The 24,316-nt window shown below is 37.8% G+C and overlaps 1 protein-coding gene and 1 pseudogene across 2 annotated transcripts in view; both read left to right on the forward strand.

The window, feature by feature from the left end:
* Positions 1 to 468: 468 nt before the first annotated feature.
* Positions 469 to 24,316, forward strand: part of MYOCD (myocardin) — an 83,393-nt gene continuing 59,545 nt past the window's right edge. Inside the window, exon 1 of one of the 2 annotated variants that reach the window (XM_011358970.1) lies at positions 469 to 819. In XM_011358970.1, the coding sequence (XP_011357272.1) occupies positions 471 to 819 (349 nt within the window). In that variant the 5' untranslated portion in view covers positions 469 to 470. The remainder of the gene's footprint in view (positions 820 to 24,316) is intronic. The other variant, XM_011358971.2, reaches the window with a different exon arrangement.
* On the forward strand, positions 21,089 to 21,207 carry LOC111738914 (annotated as a pseudogene).

Genomic DNA, 24,316 nt, shown 5'->3' on the forward strand with positions numbered 1-24,316 from the left:
GCGCAGGGAGTCTCGTAGGCGCGCGCGTCCCTTCCTGGGTGTGAGATTCCCTTCGCGTCAACCTACCAAGCAGCTGCCCAGCTGTGGGGAAGTCCCGTGGCTCCCACCCACCCTGGCCCAGCCCCTAGGAGCCCCGCCCCCACCGCCCCCACCGCCATGTCCGCAGAGCCGTGCACAACCTGCAAGCCCAGGCGCTTTGCAGCCCTCCTTTCTGTCCTTCCGTATCCTTAACTTTGTCTTGGCGGATGCCAGACCCCGGCCCTGCCGGCCAACCCCGTGCCTCTGCGTCCGCCCAGCTCGCTGCAGAGTTAAGATCCGACTCTCCACACGCCCCGGGCTACTCCAACTGCCCGGTCCCCGCTCGCCGCTCCTGATTGGCTGAGCTCCTGTCAGTAGTAAAAAGTATCAGATAGCAAACTTGGGACCTTCATAACGGCGTGGTGGTGATACTCCGCAATCGCTGGCAGCCTATGACATCAGCCAAGAACGCCTGGGATGCCGCTGCTCTGACAGACGCAGGAGGAGGAGGTTCCTGCCGGCTAAGAGTTAATCAGCACCGCACAGCGAGGGGGGAGCCGTCAGTTTTCCGGGGACACTGGTTTCGGTCACTGGCTGCCACTGTACTCCTCCTACCCAGGGGAGCTCACGGAGAGTTGGATGAATTCTGGGTTGTTAGCTGCGGTCAGCTGGGCTCCTGCGAGCCTGTTCCTGGTGGAAAACAGGGGGCGTCTGGCCAAGGGACCAGCGGCTCGCTGAGACTCAACATGACCCTCCTGGGGGCTGAGCATTCTTTGCTGATTAGGAGCAAATTCAGATCAGGTAGGGCTGAGGCATTTAGCACTCCTTCTTAAACTTTCCTCTTCTGCACTTCTCAACTCTAGACTGCTTTCCAATAAATGTCTCAAAGCCGGCAGTGGCTACTTCGACCTTGTTCCCCAAAAGCACATTGTGGAAGTGAAAATTTTATTTGACTTCGGGGGCCTTTAATGTCTTCCATTTTAAATAATTTTGAGTTGATGAGTGTGGTTTTTGTTTGTGAAAAGGCCAATCTTTTTATTTCATTTTATTTTTCCTCTATGTGAATAGAAAAATTAGAGGGGCACATTCAAAAGGAACAAGTTTGAAAATGAACAAATATGGGATTTCAAGTTTGTAAGCAGCATAGTATTAGTGATAATTGCTGAGATGAACCTGATGCTGCATATTAGATTACAGGGGTCACTTAAAATGTAGCTAATCCAAACAAATGTATTTCCCAAAAAAGTCACTTGGGGGAAGTAAAAATAGCAAATTTGGAGCACACCAAGTATTTAAAATGACATCACTGTAGAAAAAAAAAAGTCCAGTGCCACAAATATTTTTTCCCAAACCATCTGATATTTATAAATGGAGAATTTTGCCCCTAAGTTTCTGTTTTAGTAGCGCATAAAGAAACTTCTCAAAGGACGCTAAGTGAAGGTGAGTGGAAGGGAGAGATGGGAACTCTAATTTGCTGCTCACTAAGGGTTGGTATAGGTGCCCATAGAAGGTTTGAAGGTGTGGGGCTCCACATTTAGACACAGAGATACTTGCCTTCTTAAGTTCTTTCTCCATAGCTATGTGTATAATACTTGTTTTCTAAAAGCTGTAACAAACTACTCAATAAATGGCAGAACTCCTACTTAGAAGATAAATTACTTTATAAGAACTCTAGTATGAATATCCGGCATAACAGGTGTAAGAAGGATGCTGATCTAGTTTGCTAACATTTCCTAGCCCTTCTATTTGGGTCTACTCAGTGTTTCCCTGGAGATTGATGTTTCAACAATGAGAAGAGTGGATTCGAGAAAATGAGGGTGAAGTGTGGATTTCTTAGATGCTCCTGGCTTTTAGATGTCTGTGAGGTCCACTGGAGATTTTCTTAGGCTCTATACTGTTGAAAAGAGATGAAAACTCGAGAGCTTACGCAGCCGCAAGACTCAGTGCCTTGAAGCTCCAGGATGAGTCTGCCCAGCCACTGGGTTCAGCAGTGGTTATGTCCTTCCTTTCCTTCTCATGGCGAGGTGAGGTGGTTGGTCAGTTAATCCGCTGGAGACATTAACAGTGCTTTGTAATTTCGTCAAAACCGCAAGGCAACACTGCCACCTTTCTGAAGAAGAGAGGATGCAGATTTGTTTTGCAAGAAGATACATTCATTTCAAATGCACGCTTCCTGTATCATATGGGGGGAGAGGGGAGGGTGGGCAGGGGAGGAGCAGGATTGTCTAAATGAATTTGGTGAAGGTACTAGATAGAATTGCAAAGCAGACTTAGCAAACGAATCCTTCCTCCCTAAAGTGCAGACTAGAGGGAATACAATGTTTGCACTGCCCCTCATTCCTATCTTAGTGCACTGGTGGAGTCCTGGTATATCCCAGTTAGATCCTGAAGCTTCTGAGAATTCCAATTGCTGCCTCATTTTTTTAAAAGCTTGGACAGGCTTTTGTGTCACAGGAAGGGTAGCTTCAGGAAACATGATATTAAAGCAGACACAGGCATGTTTAATCTACCTTTGATAAACAGAGAAGTTGTGGTGTGGAAGAGGACAAAGTAGTTTAATTATCTGAGATGCAAGGGATTGATAATCTGAAAGACAAAAAAAAAAAAACAAGCAGCATATAAAACTAAGTAAATGGAATATTGAGGATGGTGATCATTCTGTCTATATAATTACTACTGTAGCTGCACCAGCACAGAAGCCTGGCTGGCAGCATGCTAACAGAAGGGCTTGCCTCTTCTAAGAGAACTTAGTTTATTTTGTGGTTAACAATGGATAAGGAAACCTTCTGCTCTCTTTTGATTTCTTTCTCTCTCTCTCTCTCACTTATTTTTTCATTTTTTTTTCACGAGCTACTCAAAATGTAAGTTCATAAAACTCTATCTCACTACTAGTGTTTGCTTTGATAGTAGAGCCTAGTGTTACATATTTCATTAAAAATAGTTCAAAAAAATAAATGAAACTAAGTTGGTCTTTGATCATACTCACTGTATTATAGGGCTTGTTTATAAGTGAGCAGACTCTGAAATTGACAAGTAGGACAACAGCATCTAGCCAGCTTTCTGTAAGTTGTATTCAAGTGATCTTGTTATTAACTACAAACTCATGCCACAGGAGTAGTAAACTGTGAAAGTTTACATGTATGAACATGTTTAGTGATATAAACTAATGTTATCTGAGAGGCTTCAGGGTTTCATGGTTGAGCGTATAGGCCTAGAACCAAACTAATTGGGTTTTTAGTGGGCACCTCACTTGAACCGAAGATAAACGGCATAATTCTCTCTGCCTCAATTTGCCTCATTTGAGTAATGAGAATGATTATAAAGTTGTTGTGAGGATTAAATGTGATTATACAAGTAGAGCACTAAGGAAAATACCTGGCTTTTAGTAAGACCTCAAAAAATACTGTTTTATTATTATTAGGCAGCTGGATTCTGCATTGGTTACCTCCTCTCTGAGTCTTGGTTCCTTAATCTGTAAATGTCAGGGTTGGATGAGGTGATTTCTCAGACCCTTTTGTAACATTTTATAGTTCTCTGAAGACATGTAAAGACTGAGAAAAAGCAACATTGTGATTGGACTGTGCAGGCAGTTGGGCATAAATGATAGGCAGTTCACATAAATGCAATAAATAGTGTTACTTTTTAACTACATTTTTACTGTTTGATCTCACCATTGTTTTGTCAATATCTGTAATCAGTATCACTGTCAACAGTTTTCCTCAATGTCATAATCCTCGTGTCCATAAAATACAAGGACTTATATGTATGTGTGTACACACACACACACACACACATACACACACACACACACACACACACATACACACACACCATGCACAAAGATAGAATGGAGAGAGGGCCATTAATTGATTTTGCTTCTAAAGAACTGTTGTGTTTCATTCGTTTATTTCTCTTTTTTTCTCCGTTTTCCATTCTACAGCCCACACAAAGGCAGACCCTGGTACTTGCCATGACCTTGCCTCTATCTCTCACAAATTTAGGGTTGTCAAATTTAGCAAATAAAAATACAGCAGGCCCATTTAAATTTGAATTTCAGATAAATGATATTTTTAGCATGCTGTAGTATCAGGGGCTTACTTATATCTGAAATCCAAATTGAACTAGGCATTCCATATTTTATCTGGTGACCCTACCATAATCTGAGCAGTCTTTGATCAACGCTCTTTGCTGCCCTATCAAGCTCTCAAGGTTTTTGGTGCCCAAAGACTCCCCAAAATGCAAACTTCACATTTTAGGCGTGAAAGCAGAGACTTAGAATGAGAAGAGGGTGCTGTGAGCATAAACTCTGAGTCCTCTGGGATAGATCTTGCATATGGATTGGGCACTCCTCTCTAGCTTTCTGGGGAAGAGGAGGGTAAGCTGCTGGGGTGGAAGGGCTCCAGGACTTGGGGCTGCAGCTGAAAGAAGCCAAGGAGCAGGCAAAGCAGGCAGTAGAGAAGCAGTAGGTGAACTCAGCTAAGCATTGGAAGGTGTAACACACCAACACCTCATTTTTCTACCCCCAGCAATATCCAGGGATGGGGCTTCAGAGTCTGCAATTGCTGTTTGTCTTTCCAGAGAAAGCAAGGGACATCTCAGGACTCCACAGGTCATCCTCTCTGTGTTTTCTCTGTCCTCCATCCTTCAGATCACCTAAAAAGACTACTGATTTCTACTTTAAGCTATATCCTTAACATCTCTGGGACTGAATTTTCTCTCCTATAAATTGAACAGATTGGACTAAGAGGTTGGTCCTAAAAGTTTTTACCATATGATCACTATTGAAGAGATTTCCACCATGATCTGAAGAGAAGCTCAGGCTCTGGCTCTACCTTCACCATTAATTAGTTTGAAACTTAGAACAAATATTTTACCCATGCTCAATCTTCTTTTAAAAATTGCATTGATAGCTTTTGAGTGTAAAGCCCACTGATGCACAAATATCTTAACTAGTTCCCAGTTCCATCTTGCTAACGAAATGATCAGTAGAATATTTTTTGAAGTTTGAGAAAACTTATTCCATCAAAATCTTTCAAGAATTTCTACTAGACATAATCAGAATAGGAGGAACGTAAGGGTGAATTGTCATTGTAGGCTTCTGTACAAACGGTCCATAGCTGAACTTCTTCCTTCTTTTGCTGACAACCACTGATTCTTTTCTCAGCCACGGCATTAGATTCCTGTTGCTGCTGTAGTAAATTACTACTAACTTAGTGGCTTATAAGCACCACAAGTATATTATCTTATAGTTATGGAGATCAGGAGTCTGAAAAGGGTCTCACTACGCTACAGTCAAGGCGATGGCAGGGCTGTACGCCTTTTGGAGACTCTAAGGAGAACGTGTTTTCTGGTTCTCTTTAGATTCTGGAGGCTGTCCCCTCTTCCTTCATCTTCTAAAGAAGAAATATAGCATCTTGAAACCTCTCTTTGACTTCAATTCTTTTGCTTCTGGCATCCACATTTAAGGACCCTTGAGATTCAATTAGGCTCATCCAGGATAATCTGTATGTTTTGAGGTCAGCTGATTAGCAGTCTTAATTCTATCTGCAGCATTAACTAATTCCCCTATGCCAAGTGTTTTAACATGGGCCACTCTAACAAAATACCATAGACTGGGTGACAAAACAATAGAAATTTATTTTCTCACAGTTCTGGAGGCTGGAAGTCCAAGATCAGGGTGCCAACAGAGTCAGGTTCTAGGGAAAGCCCCTTTCCTGGCTTGCAGGTGGCCACCTTCTCTTTCTGTCCCCACATAGCACAGAGAAAGAGACAGAGAGAGAGTAGTCTCTGATATGTCTTCTTATGAGGGTGCTAATCCCATTCTGAGGACCTCACCCTCATGACCTCATCTAACCTAATTATCTCCCAAAGGTCCCATCTCTAATTACCATCGCAGTGGGGATTAGGGCTTCAACATACAAGTTTGGGAGAGGACACAGTTCGGTCCACAGGACCATGTAAGGTAACATATTTGTAGGTCCCAGGGATTAAGACACGGGCATCTTTGGAGAGAATGGGGCGTGTATTATTCTGCCTATGACAGCAACTTCTGATATGGCATTCCCACCTTTCATGCATCCACAAAGGCTCTGCCCTGCAGATTTTGTTCTGCAGAACTTTTCTCATAATGTGGATTATCTAGCCATAATCCCAGTATTTTCTCTAGGGTGATCCACAGAAGACTAATTCTATAGGATATTAACAGTCATTCAGCAGGAAATACATATTTTTTTTTACAGAGGGCAGAATATACTGAAAGATTAAAGTTGGATTTTTAACTATAGGATTTCTCAGAGATTTTAATATTTCTAATGTAAGTTATTGGTGTCAGGACAAATACCATACCCCAAGAGTATCAATCATAGGATTCTAATCCCAGTCTCCAAAGAGCTCACAGGTAACCTGAAAAATGCTGCATGAATGTTATATATTTATGCATTCATTCATTCAACAGCTATTTCTTTCATGTTTCCCTTGTCATGGAGACTGTGCTGAAGCTGGGGATACAATTGGGGAGCAGACAAGACACACTCCATGCCGTCACATGAAATATTAGAGCTGGCTCTCTAATACCCTTGCATGGTTCCTGCAAACTGTGCCTTCAGAATTCCACATTGAAACACAATTAGCTGAATCTTAAAAGATGAATGTATTTTAAGTCCTAAATGGGAATTAAAAATCTTTTTTAAAAGCCAAGGAACCCTCAGGGTCTGGCTGGGGCCACCTGCTTGAGATCATTGCTCTTGCCTCAGGTGTAACTGTGTTAGATGTACTCCTATACTCAGTGGCCTTCCCTCATTGTCTTAATTATGATGCAGGAGCCCCGACATCCCCCTTGGACTTTCCCTGCCTTATTTTTATCTATAGCTCTTATCACGAATGGGCATACTAAACATTTAACTTGGTTATTTGTTTGTTATTTGTCGATGAGGGTAGGAATTTTTGTATGTTTGTTTGTTTTCACTGCTTTATTTCCCAGCACCTAGAACAGTGATTAGTAGAGAGAAGGCCTATTGAGTATGTTTTGAATTAATATGTTTTATTTTGCATCCAAAGAATATTCAAAAACAATAAAAGTAAACAATATCATGTTTTTATATATTTTAGGCATATGTGTGTATACATTAAAACTAGAACAACAAAAGAAATGAGTGAATATAAATACAAAATTCAGTAGATACCTCTGGAGTGGGAGGGGCAAGATGAGGGGATAGTGGTCTAGTCCAAGGTAAAAAAGAAGTTATTGGTGGTGTTCCTGGGTTAGGCAGTGGTTATATGCATACTATTCTTAGCTAAATTTATTAAACAATGTTCATTTGTGGACCAATGATGATAGTGTGACAGTGCAACATGGACCAAGAATTATGATTAATCTAATTTTGTGTACCTGAAGTACTTTAAAAAATAAGTTTTTAAAGACCAGAGAGAGTGGCATTTGTCTTTTATCTGTTACAGTATGTGACAGACACAGTAAGATTTTATCAAATTGGATTGAACCAAATTGAATGGATTCTCATCTAATAGGATTAAATTGGAGAATAACAGGTGTGCATGGCAGAAGCAGAATTGCTCAACCCCAGGATTAGAATTTTACATACTTCAAGAAAACCAAACCTGAATAGGAGCTACTGGAGCCTAAAGTGCTCATTCATCTCCTTTATTTCCATCTTTTCAACAAGAACTCACTGGCCATCTAGGAGATGGTGACCAGCTAGCTATCTTGCATCTCTGCCCAGATCAGGAAGGAGAAGCCAGCAGGTGCATTTCACAGGTACCTGCCTCCCCAGCCTCATTCCGGATTTCTCTCCCATAAGCAGACACACTGTGGGACCCCATCATACCCATTCTATGACTCCATGACTTTGGGAAAGTCAATTCAGTTCACGGGGCCTTTCTTTCCATATTGATAAAATGATTCATGCCATTTGTGAGAGAAAGACCCTTGTAGAATTATCGAGGGTTTATTTCATAGAAAGAAGTCCCATACATAAATAAACCTTTTATGAATATTTTTGTTTTGTATATAAAAAAAGAAGTCCCTATTCCTCACGTGGGAAGGGATTACTTAACCTGGTGGGATGTGAATGGTGCAAGAGAGAAGCATGTATAGTTAAAAGGCTTTGATGGATATAAATATAATTTTATTTATTTATTTATGATGGATATAAATATAATTTTATTTATTTGTTTGTTTGTTTGTTTGTTTAACTTTTACATCCGGTCTTTCACCAAGCATAATGTTTTCAAGGTGTCAGCACAGCATTCTTTTGTGTGATTGACACCTGCTCTACGGATGGACCACACTTCACTTGTTCACAACCCTGGATGGACTCTGGGTTGCTCCCACCTTTGGCGCGTGACTGCAGCTGTCATGGCCACGTGTCCCTTTGCACAGAATGGCTTCACTGCCCCCTCGCTTGTGAGGAGGCAGAGCCGGGGGTGAGGCTGCTTTGCCCAGTGCTGATCCTGGACAGGTTCCGGGCAGGGCTGCGGGAACCGCAGCGCGCACCGCAGTTCTCACCACTAACACAGGTCCCAGCCCTAAATAGAATTTTAAAAAACAAAACCATCAGACGAATAATAGTTTTGCAGTCTTACAATTTTAGTACTTCAATTTTCAACTTTATTAAGCAGGTAATGTTTGTCTTTTAAGTCAGTAATTTGCACTAACTTCTATTCTGAGATCATCCAGAATAGCTAGTTAGTCAAGCTTTACTTAACCAGACTTAGATCATTACTCTTAGATAAAATTCAAAGGTTTCCGAATTCTGTTAAAACAAAATATATTGTTTATTCTCTGAAATTTAGAATAAATAAGGCTGATCCTGACTTTTGTTGTTGTTGTTCACCTCTCATAGTTATCTTTCTTTCTGTCACCACATATTTGATCCCCTTTACCCCGTCTACTTCCCAGCTCCTCTCTCTCCTCTGCCCCCTGCCCTCTGGTCCGACTTTTATTTTTACAGGGCACAACAAGATGCCCTCTAGGACTATTACTGAAGGAAGAAAATTTTTTTCGTTCCTCCTGTAGAGAGAAGAGAAATTCTCTTCATTTCCCTGCAGACACTTTCAGAGTATCTTTTTATCATTTCAGTCACTGCAGTGGACATTTGCTGTGTTCAGCCACTTGAGATCATTAGAAGAGCAATAGAATTCTAGCAGTAGAAACAGTGACTTAAATAGTGAATTAAGTGTAATATTGTAAAACATATTTTGGGGTTCCCTCATGTATAGGAACTTAGCCATTACTTCATATGTGTGGCAATAATGAGTGAATACACAACCTCTCAAATACTCACTATTTCTTGGCTAGCACCTGTTGTCTGGCACCCCAACTTGATCTATCATGTAAGTTTTTCACCGCTCAATCTTCATCTCTTTCCCCTCGGCCTCTTAAATGGTACAAAGTCATCAGTTTTTTCTCAAAATAAAATCAAGCAGCACCAGGGAATATCCCCATTTCACAGATAAGGTGAAATGACTGAAAAATATCCCATAAACTGTTCTGACTTTCCTAATTCTGGAAACACTCACCCTTCAATAAATCATTCTACTTTGTTCTCCTCATGACTGATTGGGCTGGTTTCTCAGTCTGAAGTAAAGTTCCACATGGAACTTTTTGATACTCAAGCTTCAGATAGGGCAATAAGGCTCCAAAACAGGCAAAATCCAGAAAATGCTATTCAACATTAATTGAACAATAATTTCCTCAATACGTTGTATGTCTTTACTATTTTATGTTCCTTTCCTGTCCTTGTCCAGATGCATAAGGATTTTTACAAAGTTATATCAAAATGTATACATAAATTTACACTCAGACTTTTATCATTCAGCATAAAATCATAAGTAGTTTTTCAAGCTGCTATATAGCAGTATAATTTTTTTAGACTGTATTCAAGTCCACCAAATGAGTATATAGTAATATACTAAACTTTTCCCACTCAGATCGGCAAATTAAGCCCATTATGATTTTCATATTATAAGTAGCACTAGTATGAAAATCTTTATGCATATAAGCTTTCTCATTCTCCAAATTGTTTTTATAGGATACTCAAGTTTAAATGTCCAAGTGTGGGAATAATGGATATTAATCTTATGATCTACTATGGTAACTAGTATTTCTGGAGAACTTACAGTGTACAAAGCCTAACCCAAGTCCTATTTCCATATGGCGATGAACACTTGTCCCTGTAATAGAACTAATTCAGAGTCATCTTGGGTATTTATTTAATGATGACTGATGTTCAATGAGCTTTAGACACCTTTTCAGTCAATTAAAAAAAAAAAAAAGAACCACAGTTACCTGATAATTTTGAGAACTTCTGTGTGATTTATTATTTGGGGACCACCTCTTACCAAATATAACTGATGACTCCTCAAAGAAGAAGTGACGAGGACTAGGAATTATTGAGAAGCTATTATCTCATTTAATCTTTCCAAAAATGCTATGCTACAGATATGATTATCCCCATTTCATAGATGAAGAAGCTGAGACTCAAAGATGTTAAACAACTTGGTCAGAGTAACATAACCAAAAAATGACAGAGGCCAGATCTGATCCCATTTGTTCACTGTGCCACGATGACCATCTTTATTACAACTTAAAGCTACCTGCTCCCACTCCCCACCCTCACCCATCACATACACACCTGGCTTACTGGATTTAATATACCTCATTCTGGACTACAACTCCAGGCACATACTTAATTGCCATTATTGTCCTTGATTGCCTAAATAGTGACTTATCAAGACACCTGTTTCTAGTACAAATTAACCTATAAATGATACATGTCACCCCCCCACCACCAAATCTTAGAACTTTTAATGAAACTTGACTATTTCAATCTTAGTTTATATGAGAAAAAAATTCAAAAAATTTTGAAAACTAACAACAGTAAGAATAGATTTGCCTCAAGATACAAACATAGCTATATAAAAAACATCTAGTAACAGACTGTGGAGCAGTGGTTGCCAAAGGCTGGAAGGTGGGCGAACTAGGGAGAGGTTGATAAAAGGGTACAAACTGTCTTTCATAAGATGAATAAGGTCTGAAGATCTAATGTATAAAATGGAAATTATAGTTAATAACACTGTATTTTATAATGGAAAGTTGCTAAGAGAGTAGAAGTGTTCTCACCAAAAAAAAAAAAAGGTAAATATGTGAGGTGATGGATATGTTAACTAACTCGATGGAGGAGAATTCTTTGACAATGTATACCTAATCATCATGTTGTACACTTGAAATATGTTACAATTTTACTTGTCAATTAAACCTCAATAAAGTTGAAAAAATAAAAGAAATATTTAGTAGTTAGTATTAGGGGTAAAACAGACAAATATTATCAGTGGATCAGAATTTTGTGTGTGTATATACACACACAGATTTATGTATATATGTGTGAATCTAATCTCTAATTAATTATTAGTTATTAATCTTTAATAATAATGATGGCTGTTCAAATCAGCAACAAAATATGTGATGAAAGTTTGTTGGGAAAATTTACTACCCATTTGGAAATAAATGAATTCAGCTATTTTATAATATGTCTTAAAATAAATTCCATATGGATCAAAGAGCTAAGGAAATCTGTAAAATATTAGAAGAAAACATAGGAGAACAATTTTATAATCTTAGAGTGAGACAAACCCTCCCAAGCATGTCACCAAGATAAGAGTAGAAATAAAAAATGGCATATTTGGACACTTTAAAAAGTTTAAAACGTTGCATGAGAAAAAAAATCACCAAAAAACTTTAAAGTCAAACAGTTTATTTAAAGAAAATACTTGAAATGACTATATCAGACAAAGTTATTAAGAGAGCTTCTATAAACAATAATATTAAAAGCATACAACATAAAAGAAAGGTAACTCAGGGAGAAAAAAAGGTAAATAAGCACATGAAATATGCTCAATTCACTAACATTCAAGAAAATGCAAATTAAAAGAGCAGGATATTATTTTTTTTTTCAAACATAAGATTAGCAAAAATTTAAAATATTAATAACATCAAGTATTGGACAAGTGTGGAGAAATAGACATGTATATCCTATTGGTAAGCAAATCTGTAAAGTCTTAAAGGACGCAATTTGACAGTCTCTGCTAAATTTTAAAAGAGCCTCACCATCAACCAAAAAACTTCAAAGCATCTAATCTAAAGAAATACTTGCATGTACAAGAATTTTCAATGCATCATAGTTTATAATGCAAAAAAAAAAAAAAAAGGAAGAAATAGCATACACATCCATCAATAGGGGCATGGTTAATTAAATTATAGTACATTCATTCTATAAAATATAATTCAGAGCAAAAGGGAAATGATAAAATATTATATGAACTGACATAGAAAGAGCTCCAAAACATACAATTAATTTTTTTACAACAGCAATTTACAAAACAGTCAGGCAACATATTTGCATTTGTTTTTAAAAAATTATTTTGATGTAAATACACAGGAAAAAACCTTCAAGAATATAAGTCAAACTGTACAGTGATGCTCAGGTTGGGAGGAGGGCAAGACCTTATCTTTACCATTTGAATCTTTTAAAATAAGAATGTATTAGTATCTACAGAAAATATGTTTAAACAATAAAGAGAAATTGACAACATAAAAATAGTAGTGGAAAACATCTTTCTGTAAGTCTAATCAAACAGACAAAAATTTAAATGAGTATTTAGAGGCTATGACTAGTTAATTTGATTACATATTTTAAACCTCTTCAATAATATAGGATATTGAAAGATAAATTTAAATTTACCACCTTCTCTCAACATGCGTATGTGTGCACGTGTACACACACATAGAGAAATGTCAATAAATTCTAAATATCAGGCTCATATCTTGACCATAAAGGCAGTAAAAAAGAATATATTTTAAAGCTGAAATATTTTAAACTCAACAAGTTAGGGCTCAAAACACCACAAACATACCCAAAGTGTTAAAGTATAGAAAAAAGCCTGGAAAGACTCATTTGCAAAGTGATTATCTCTGGGTAGTGGAATTATGAGTAATTTAAAATTTTTCTTCTTTCTAATATTCCTATATTCTTTATTTTGATTATATATTCAGTGCTTCTTATTATCTTCTGTAATAGAAAGGAATAACTTTGGTAATAAACCAATTAACAGTGAATGTTGTTTGCTCATTCACTTATTTTTTTAAATAATTTTTTATTTTTCAATTATAGTTGACATTAGTTTCAAGTGTATAACATAGTAATTAGATATTTATAAAACTTACGAAGTGATCACTTGATAAATCTAGTATCCATCTGACACCGTACATAGTTATTACAATATTATTGATTGTATTTCCTATGCTGTACTGTAAAGCTCTGTGACTATTTTGTAACTACAAATTTGTACTTCTTAATCCCCTCCTCTTTTTCACCCATCTCCCCAAACCCCCTTCACCTGGCAACTATCAAGATGTTCTCTGCATGTATGAGTTTGTTTCTCTATTGGTTGTTTATTTTGTTTGTTAAATTCCACATATAATTGAAGTGATACGGTATTTGTCTTTCTCTGCTTGATTTATTTCACGTAGCATAATACCCTTTAGGTCCATCCACGTTGCTGAAGATGGCAAGATTTCATTCTTTTTTTATAGCTGAGTAATATTCTATTCTATATTTGTACCACCTCTTCTTTATACATTCAACCACTGATGGACACTTAGGTTGCCTTCATATCTTGGCTATTGAAAATAATGCTGCAATGAACATATGGAAGCATATGTCTTTTTTAATTAGTTTTTTTAGGGGGAGGTTTATGGGTAAATACCCAGAAATCGAATTACTGGATCCTTCTTTGTCTTTTGCTGTAGCCTTTGTTTTCAACTTTATTTTGTCTGGTACGAGTACTGCTATTCTAGTTGTTTTTTTTATTATTTCCATGTTCACGAAATATTTTTTCCTATCCCTTTACTTTTAGTCTGATTGTGTCTTTCCATCTGAAGTGAGTCTCCTATAGGCAGCATATGTAAGGGTCTTGTTTTCTTATTTATTCAGCCACTCTACGTCTTTTGATTGGAGCATTTAATCCATTTACATTAAAAGCAATTGTTTATAGATATGTAGTGATTGCCATTTTATTATTTATCCTTTTTTTTCTTCTTTTTAAAAAAGTTCCTCTAACATTTCTTGTAATATTGGTTTGGTGGTGATGAATTCCTTTGGCTTTTTCTTGTCTGGGATGCTTTTTTATTCTTAAGTCATGGAGTAATGGGGGATGAAAGATACCTTATCTGAGGAACAACTAAATCGAAAATTGGCTGAACACCTAGAGGTTTAAGTTGTTAATAAATTCCCACCAATCCAAGAGCATGCTCACATTCAAACAACAACCGAAAACACTTCAGCTGAGACTGAAAACTTACAATCCTACTATTACTTTATACTGAAATTTTTAAATGTATATGTTGTAGCATAGGTCCTATAGCCTGGCTGACCTGTGTCCAAATCCTGGCACTACCCTTCCTGATTGTGTGAACTTGAGCATATCCTTCAAGCTCTAGAACCACCACTTCTTCATTTGTAAATGTAGAAACAAAAAAGCCTCCCCATGGAAAGTTTGTGAAGCTTTAGTGAAAAAGCATATTAAGAGTGTTTAACAAAGTATAGGAATATGCTTATACACTTCACAAATGGTAGCAATTTTATTCACAGATTAACATATATTAATTATTATATCATATTTATATCACTATGCTATATAGTATGTTAATTTATAATATTTTAAAACAATTTATATGTTATTGTAAAAATCATATTGTTTCTAAATTAACGCAACCTGCCTGTCATAATTCTCTCTTAAGATTTGCTGCTATTTTCATTCCTTTTTTACCCCAGGTTGTGTTTAAAAGTGGTGAATATAATCATTATCATTATAGAATTTACACGGTATTCAATAAAGTGATTATATACATATTAACACTTATTCTCTCCCTTTCGAAAAAAATTTAGGAAGGAATTTTTAGTATTTTTATTCTCCAGAAACTGGAGTTGTTTTCCAGCTCAGGTCTTTATATGTTTCTGAAAAGAGCCCCAGGCCTTGTCTGGGACCCTTGCAAGGTTACCAGTGGTTATAAGGATCAACAAAGGCTCATGACTGATTTTCAGGTTCTACTGAGAGTACAAGTCCTATACCCTTATAATTGAAAATACTGTTCTATTTAAAACTAAAATCAAGGGGAAAAGCTTTCTCCAAAGAGAACAAAGTTTGGGAATCAGACAGCTGGGAAAGAGACTGCTAAATTGTAACACTTTTTTTTTTTTTTTGATGCATTAAACTTCCCTGCCCCCCACACAAATTAACATCAGTTAATATGCTTTTATTTTCGCACCAACTCTGTGAGATTGCAAAGCTGACCCTACAGATAAGAGGACTGAAGTTCAAGGATATTAAGAAATTTGTCCAAGGTCACTCAGATTTAGGACCAGAATTCCGGTCTCTGGGCTCTCAGAACCAAGTTTACCACATGATCCCTCTGAGGAATTTGTATCCAGGGGAAACACAACTGGTGCAAAAATAGGCAGATGTCTGGCTTTGAAACAAGTGGCTCTCTCAACAAAACAGTCTCTCTGCTTAAAGCTTTCTTTGCACATAGTAGCCATCTGCACTGGCTTCAAGGCAGAAAGAACTAGATTAGAAAGAGGTGAAAATTCAGTCAGTTCAACACAGTATTGGCTGGGAGAGGAAAACAGAATAAGGCCTAGACATTGCACAGGAAACTTTAACTTAGTGGAATGCCCGCCTCTGCAGAGGGTTCTAGTCTTAACACATTGATTAGAACCTGACACCATGGAATGTCCCAGAGACAGGAAATGTTCTTAAATGTTTTGTTTGGTTGTTTCAACACCTTGTAAAAACAGTAGATCCAAGATTATTTTCTAACATTTCAAAAAATTTTAATGTCTATATTTACTATTTTCTAAAATATAAAGGTACAGTAAAGTATATTAATGAAAGATATGTATATTCACATATATACTCACACTATTATATATATTATATAGCAATATATTTGCATATGTATCAATCACAATTATATATGCAATAGTAGTATATATTAATAGTAAAACAATACTAGTATATAAAATAATTTGAGTATATAATGTATAATACATACACATATATACGTTTATTGTATACTGTGTATATTTTATGTATATTGTATGAAGGGTCAAAGATTTATGTCGTTTGAAGGAAAAACTTAAAATGTTCTACAAAATGAAAATGAATACATTGAAAATAAAACATAACCTGCACATTAAATGTGGTGCTTTCAAAGAATATTTAACGAGATGGAAATATGTTTATAATGTAAGTAGTGTTCAAAACTACTTTGGACTGCATATATAATACAATCCAAATTTTTGAGAAATTGTAGAGTACTTATTTTTCTATACATATACATGTTTGAGTTATAAGAAAGAAGGCAAAGTATTAGCAAGTGTGGGTTATCCCTACAGACTTGAATTACCATTCATTTCTCTTTTCATCCTGAAACTTTTGTCCATTTTCCAAATTTTGTATAAGGAACATACATTTATTTTATAATCAGAAAAGGCAATGTATGTTCTAAATGTTAGCATAGTACACCACAGGCTTAACTTAGGATTTGAAAAGAACTTAAATCTATATTCAGGGACTACGGCAATGTGAAAAGAAAAATTTCATCTTAATTTGAGGATAATTCCTTTCCCTTGCCTTCATAAAAATGCACCTTTGTTCCAACTTCTAATTCTCTTTTGTGTTCAGTTCTCATGCAGTTATTCACTCGATGCCTACATTAACCTCATTAATATTTGTGTAGCAATTTATCACTGTTAAAGGAGTCTTAGTCTGATCACTGCAATTACCCACTTGGGTATAATGGTACCTTAAAAAGATACCTTCTTATAGGGATGAGTAACCAAGGTTGAAAGAGTTAATGACCTGACAAAATTCACAGGCACAAAAAAATGACAAAGCAGGATTCAAACTTGGATCTTCTAGCCCCAGATCTCTTGACCTCTTTTGATGAACAGGTGGACATAAGGAGGCATAACTCAGAGTCCCTTTTCTCAAGGACCTCCCCCAGCAATAGCTTTCAAGGAAAGCAGGTCAAATGGCAGGTTCTTCTCCCCGCAGGCCCCTCCTGCCTTCCCCAGCGTGCGCACGCTGTCGGCTTAATTCACTCATGGCTCTTCGCCATAGAATACATAAACAAGCGGGGAAAGCCTCTGAGAGGAATCTTGATGCCCAAATGGAGCAATTTGTCTTCTGAGATTATTGTTTGAAATTGTTTATGTCAGTTGCCGAGTTTCTGTTCTGTACTTCAGGGACCTGTTTGTGATGGAAGAACAAATTCCCTGCAGCTGAACAGCTATCCTCTTGGGGCAGTTCTAGTGACAGTGTGGCCTGTTGCTTGCCTGTCCTCTGGACACAGGCAGAGATTTAGGGAGGTTCACTACAGCCCCAGTAGAGCACCCCAAGAATTATCTGTGGCTCGCTATTTGCTGGGCACACTGTAAGCATGTAACATGTGCTAATTCAATCCTCACAACCATTCTCTAGGAGGTACTATTGTTCCCTCCATTCCACCCCTATTCCTAGAGGAAGAAACTGAATCACCAGCCATTAAGGAAATTTCACAAGATTCCACACCCAGTTAATAGAAAAGCTGAGACTTTAACTCATGCACTCCTGGCTCCAGAGCTCATGTTTTCAACTACTACCTTGTGCTTCTTTTCACAGGCACCTAAACTGGCCACAGCTTGCTTAAGCCATATGACTTTCTTTCTCGTCCTGTCCTTGCAGAGAACATGCAAATTGTGAATTCTTCCCCTTTAGTGACATCGTAAGCCTCAAGGCATTTCCACTTGAGGTCCACGTTCCTTATCCCTCTAGTGTCTCAAGATATTACAATATAAAAGCCTTAAGCTCACAAACCTGGCAGCTTTGTGAGTGAGAGAGAATTCCTTTTGAGGCATGAATTAGTCTTCTTCAAATGTTTTGACAAACTGAGAGTGTGATGCTTAGGGAAAGAATAGCTTCGCAGTGTTTGTGTGAACAGACATCTTTCTAAAATAACTTTGGACTGTGCATAAGGCTTGATCATTGAAGGAACTGCATAGCAATTCTGAGTTAGAACTCTTTAGATTTGAATATTCTCCTGGTTTTTACCCTTCAAATGTCCAATACTAGAAGCTGGCCTGAATTAATGTTTCTCAGTCTTCTTAAAGGACACAGAGTTAGCACATATCTTAGGATTAAGAAAGGATAGTGTGTGCTTGGTCCCAGCTTCTTCTGTGCATGCTTGCTCATCTGTGAGGGCCACTAAGGCCAGTCCAGCTCCCCTCAGGCTCACTTTCTCGCTCAAGACCAGAAAGGGCTACATCGATGAACTGATCATCATTTTTGCTTCCTCCTCTCTGAATGCTCCCAGCAATAGATGGGTGGATAGTTGGGCCTATGTCATTCTTGGTCACCACAACCATTTGGCTATGCATCAGCACACAGGGCAATGTTTGACCAGGGAACAGTTATTATTGGTACCTGGACTCAGAAGGCAAGGAGCAGAGTGTTCTCAGGCATCAATACTACACACAAAAATAATTCCTGGTTCTTAGCCTTGTTTGGGAAATGTGGCCAAGATTGAAGCAAGAACAGCATAGAGAGCCTGGCCTATCAGGCCACATTCTCCCATTTCTACATCAACAGTGGCCTTACATCTTCTTTACCAGATGGTTCAACACCTGTGTATCCCAAAGAAGAACATGTCAGCCTGTGAGTGACTCAGGCTGTTTATATGAAGGATGGCTTTGTCCCAGAGTCAGATAATGTCAGGTAGAGGAAATAATTATGTGGGCGGGGCACTTTTTGGTCAAGAAGAGGAGAGTTATATCTATAAATATGTTGCATAACATCAGCTTTCAGATCTGGAAGGGACCTGAAAATTCCAATCATGGTCCTGATTGTTACTTCCCAGGAAATTATCCTTTGGCCAACAGTTTCCTAATGGCCTGTGTCTAACAGTGTCTTTGAAAGCAATAATGTCAACATCAGAGATGGTATATAAAGGTCGATCCAGCTAAACCGGGGTAGGATTCAACAAAGAAGTTCAAGGACTAAACTATGAATAGGTACTACTGCTCTTTCTGAGGAGAGAGAAACTTCATTTGGCTGATATTGTGTTGTATCCATAACGAGAGGTGTTTACCTGGCACTAGATAGAGAGGACACCACAAAAACAGCCATCCAAGATGCTTTCTGTGACATGGCTGACTCAGCTTCCTGGGTTTGCCAATGTCTTGCTCTGGTTATATGTTTTGGCCACCTTTACAAACTCTAGGTCCACACACATAGAAGTGTTTGACTGTTACAATTGATCTCAAAGTTTTGCTTAGTTGTACTGACAGCTTTCAACCACCACCGGATGCACCTCCTCAACACTAATCAGTAGGGAGCCTCTTTGTTTGCAAACAGTAGAGAATCAAATAATAGAAATTTTGAACAAGCTTAAGCAAAAAAGAGCACTTCCTATAAAGATACCATGGTGTCTCATGCAACTCAGTGGCAGGAATATGATTGAGACTTGGAGGAAAATTACCTGGAGTTGGGGCTTTGAACACCCTCAGACAATTCTCCCTGGCCCTCACCCATGCGCCATTCTTCTTTCTTTCTATCAATCAGCTTTATCGTTTTCCCAGTTCACGTGGTTAAAAATTCTCTCCCAGTCCCATTTCTAAAATTCCTGGGTAAAGATCCAGTCTGGCTGTGTGGGTGCCCATCTTTGAAACAAAAACTGTGATTAGGGAGAGAGGCAACTCAGTGAGAACATCTTAGCTGCATGAAAACCACATCTATAGAAGATTTTTTAAAAACAGGCATTTCCTCACAAACCCAGCAGAAAGCCATTCAGAATAGAATAAAAGGCAGTTATCAACAGCTTCTCATTTTTTCTTTTATTCCTCCCTCTGCCAGTAACTTTGCTGTCATGTCAGTATCTCCCTCTCTCATGAGACACACCAAGCCTTTAGGAAACAAAAATTACTCCTACAAATGTACACACGAACAAACAAGCTGTTGTTGAATGGAACTAGAGGGAAATAAATTAAGTGTTATGGGCTTAACAACATCATTTATTTATTTGTTTAAGTTTCCTGGGAGAAAAGACCAGAAAAGCCTTTCTAATTCCCAAACCACACGCAACTCCCCATTCATGACATTCCACAATTGTAATTATTTGTTTAACATCTTTTTCCTTGCCTAGACTGCGAAATTTATGTAGGCAGAACCCATGACAGCTTTAGTCACAGCTGGATCTTTCATGTCTAAAACAGTGCTTGGAGATATAGTAGGTGATCAAACATCAAATGAATGAAATGAAATGAATGAATGAATGATGCTAGCTAGCATCTACCTTACTGTCAGATTCCTGCATAAAAGTATTACCTTAAAGGCTCTTGGTAGTTTGAGCAATTCTTCTACCAATAATTATTGTAACAATGCTTTAGTTTGTCCTTTTATTGTTTCGCAAAAGTTTGATTAAAGAAATTTTCATGTGAATTTTATTCACTTGCCCTTTGGACTCTATCTCCCTTTGTCTCTCCCTCCCTGCCTCCACTTATGCCTTCCCCCTCTTTCTATCTTTAATTCGTTATCAAGACATAGTAATTTTTCTTTTCCACTTGTTTCTCAAATCTTTCCTCTCTTCTCCATTCCCACTGTATACAAGTGGACTTTCTTGTCTTACACATGGATCATAAGAGTCTTCAAGTCAGCTGTGTCTCCCTATCCATGTTAGCATGATATTACTCACTCTAAAATTTCAATGTTAGCATATTCTGCTACTCAAAAAGTGCCAGCATTTCCCTCTTTCTGCAAGATAAAGTCCAAACACTTCAGCATAGCATTCAAGGCCCTCTGTTCCTGAATCCCCAACTCTTTTCCGGTATTATCTCTTACCACTCCACAATAGGATACCTTTCCTTGAACAAGGCAATATTCTGGATGACAGTACATATTTTTCTGGTCCTAGTGAAAAATGACAATACAGGCCCCTTGTACAAAAAACAATTAAACTTCAGTCTACGGCCATGCTACCCTGAACACGCCTGATATTATCTGATCTCAGAAGCTAAGCAAGGTCAGGCCTGGTTAGTACTTGGATGGGAGACCACTTAGGAAGACCAGGTGCTGTAGGCATAAAAACAAACAAACAAGCAAACAAAAAACAATTAAACTTCAGATGGTGAAAATACAACATTAAAAAAAGCATGGAGCCTTTCTGAGTAAGGTGCAGATCACATTTATTCCATTTTCAAGTTTTTCACTTAGTTAAGAATTCCCATTGCCAACCATCTTATCCATATGATTCTCAATAGAACATTTAAAAGTCCAGTTCTCCTACTTAATTAAAGGTCTAGTTCTTACTTTAATTAAAATTAAAGGTCCAGTTTTCCTTCTATGTATATGCATTCTTTAATTATATGTTATCTAACACTTTATTTATCTAACTCAAGTGTGTATGTCTTCTCTTCCCGCACTGGATTATTCATGCCTTAAATTACTTTGTATTTTCCTCAGTATTCAGAGATGCCTCAGAAAATAGCAAGGAACTGCTACATGCTTTTTGAGAGGCTGCATTGGTAGGTAAATGCATGAATGCATGATCACCAGACTGGCCTGGTGATCAGAAAGGTACTAAAGATTTCTGTAGCATTCATAAAAGTGGTGGCTATTCTAGTTCACATTTCCCTCTAGAAGGTCATTTTAGGGCCCTGCATTTCACATCTGACTTCTTAGAACCCTTGGCAGGCTACCGTTTTGCAATCTTGTAGTTCATTCCTGCACTTTGAACATAATACTAAGAACTATTACAAGAAATATTGTAATCTTATGGAGAAAACTCTAGAGATTAAGAAAAATATCAGAGGCTGGAATTTGAAGATGTACAAAGACAGACCCTGGTTGAAAATGAAGCCAAGTGTCATGAAATGTTAGCACTCCAAGGAGCCTTCAAGATCACCAGCTCATCTTTCTTGTTTTATGAAGGAGGAAACTGAAGCCTGAGAAATGTAGTGCCTTGACCAAGATCACATAGCTATTTAGTGAGAGGAACAAGGCCTGGTCTCCTGAACACTCATGTGACTTGCAAAGACATCCCATTGATAGATTTCAGCAGACAGAACTTTGCGAGACCTTGTACTAACTACTCATAGGTATCTGCCTGTGTGCAAATCAGAAATTGAATACAGATGCAATTGTATAAAAAATATATCGTACTATTTTTTAATACAACTCACTTTGGTTTTCTATGAAATTTTGGACTTTAGCATTTAATCATCCAACATTCAAATTATTGAAAAAATATTTACATAGGGCATATTGTACATGCAGAACAGGGAAAAAGTATAGAGTAATGAGGATACAAGCAGCATTATGGGTTTGATGTAATGACTGCTCTTGTAGTTACCAAGGGGAGCTGATTGCTAGGCAGAGTATAGAAGATTCTAATAGTAGCCAGGAGTCCATTGTAAGAAGGCGCTGCAGAAGTAGTGAAAGCCCACTACTATCTGCTGATGTTAAAGGAGGCTTCTTTCTACTGCTGTTGCTGAGGGACCTGGACTTGGTCCTCTGCTGGAACTGGGAATTTTCCTGCACTCTTGAGACTTCACTTTTCCACAAAGAATTTTCAAAAGACCAAGATGAGTTGAAATAATGGAGTCAGATTAGTACAATGGCACCATAATCCACTTCCACCCTTGCTCCTGGATAAAATTACTCCATCTGTTTCTAAGCAATACCTCTAAGGAGGTTTGAGATTTTTAGATCTAAATCATAAAAATAATGTCTTTAAATTGGAAAAGATTTAAGAATCATCCGATCTAATGATTTTCAAATCCATGGAGCTTTTGCATTTCACGAGAGCCTCTGCTTTCATCACTTAACCCTTTGCTATCGCTTTTTCCTTCCATGTAATATTTCAGTTAAAAAAATGTTTCCAGTGCTTTTTAAAGAGTTTGCATCTAATTCTAATTTAGTTCTTCCCTTCATAGCTAAGGGGTCTGGAGCCCAGAGAGATGAATTCCTTGTATTGTTGTATTGAAGTGTTAGAAGAAGACATTTAGGTTCCCTCAGTAGAATTTGGGGAGTTATTTGTAATTCCTCACGTAGTCAAAGCAGAGCAATTCTTAGAGAGACTAGAATTTGTGGAACATTAGAAGAAAGAGAGGAAGACGACTCTGTGAATGATGAATATATGGGTAGGACAGTGAGGACACATGTTTTATTTTCTTTAGTAGTCGCCATTCTTTTGTAATTTTACATTTATCTCTTCCCCCAAATAGACTTACTAAATATGTAATAGACATAAATTATGTTATGACTTTAGTAAAGTTTACACATTAATTTATAATTCAGAAAAAAATATCCTTTTAGACCACATATCCTGTTCTTTCTTCAGAAAACATAACCATTCTTAGAGGTTGTAAAGGTTGTGGCAAGTAGGCTGCACAGAGACTATAGGCCACATGAGGCTAAGGGGAATTTGCTTAAGAAAAATGGAGAATTTAGCAGAAAAAAAAAATATTTGAGTGGAGGGAGGATAGAACATAAAATCAATCAAATATGAATAATATGATGGCCTTAAGAAGGCAGTATATCCATGGCAACATGGGAGAAGTAATGGATAAGGATGATTGATGCCTTTAGCAATGATGATTTATCTGAATGGACCAAATAGAAGCTCAACTCACAGACCCCAGTAACTTCTTTGATATCCTTTGGATGAAAACACTTCATTGGCACATGCAGTATTCTCGATGGAAAACAACAAACAAGAACTAACAATTGCCAAAGAGCTGAGAATCACTAAGATATTTACTATTATTGTTTAGGGACAATATTACTAGAGCATTGGAAAGTCTCCTACACCTAATAGAGGAAAAGGCAACTGTTCTCCACAATGAGTGATGGTAAGGGAAATTTCTGGGTTTCAGTTGGACCTGCCAGCTTTGTCAAACTGCCAGCTTTGTCATCCCCACAAACCGAGAGGTGAATGGGTAATAACCCAGCTTATTACAGCAAATTGATAGCTCATGTGAATAACCTTGCTACCTAGTTTACTGCTTCCAAATTATCTAAACAGTTAAACAAATAGCCAAATTCATTCTGAAATTCTTACAGCAATTTTTTTGTGTATAAGTAGGTTTGTTTTCTTTGCCTTTTCTTCTTTCCTCTTTCTTTCCTTCCTTCCTTTCTCCCTTTCTTTATCCCTCCCTCCCTCTTTCTCCCTCTCTGTCCTTTCTTCCTT

The sequence above is a fragment of the Pteropus vampyrus genome, unplaced genomic scaffold (genome assembly GCF_000151845.1).
Source record: "Pteropus vampyrus isolate Shadow unplaced genomic scaffold, Pvam_2.0 Scaffold44, whole genome shotgun sequence".
Lineage (NCBI taxonomy): Eukaryota > Metazoa > Chordata > Mammalia > Chiroptera > Pteropodidae > Pteropus > Pteropus vampyrus.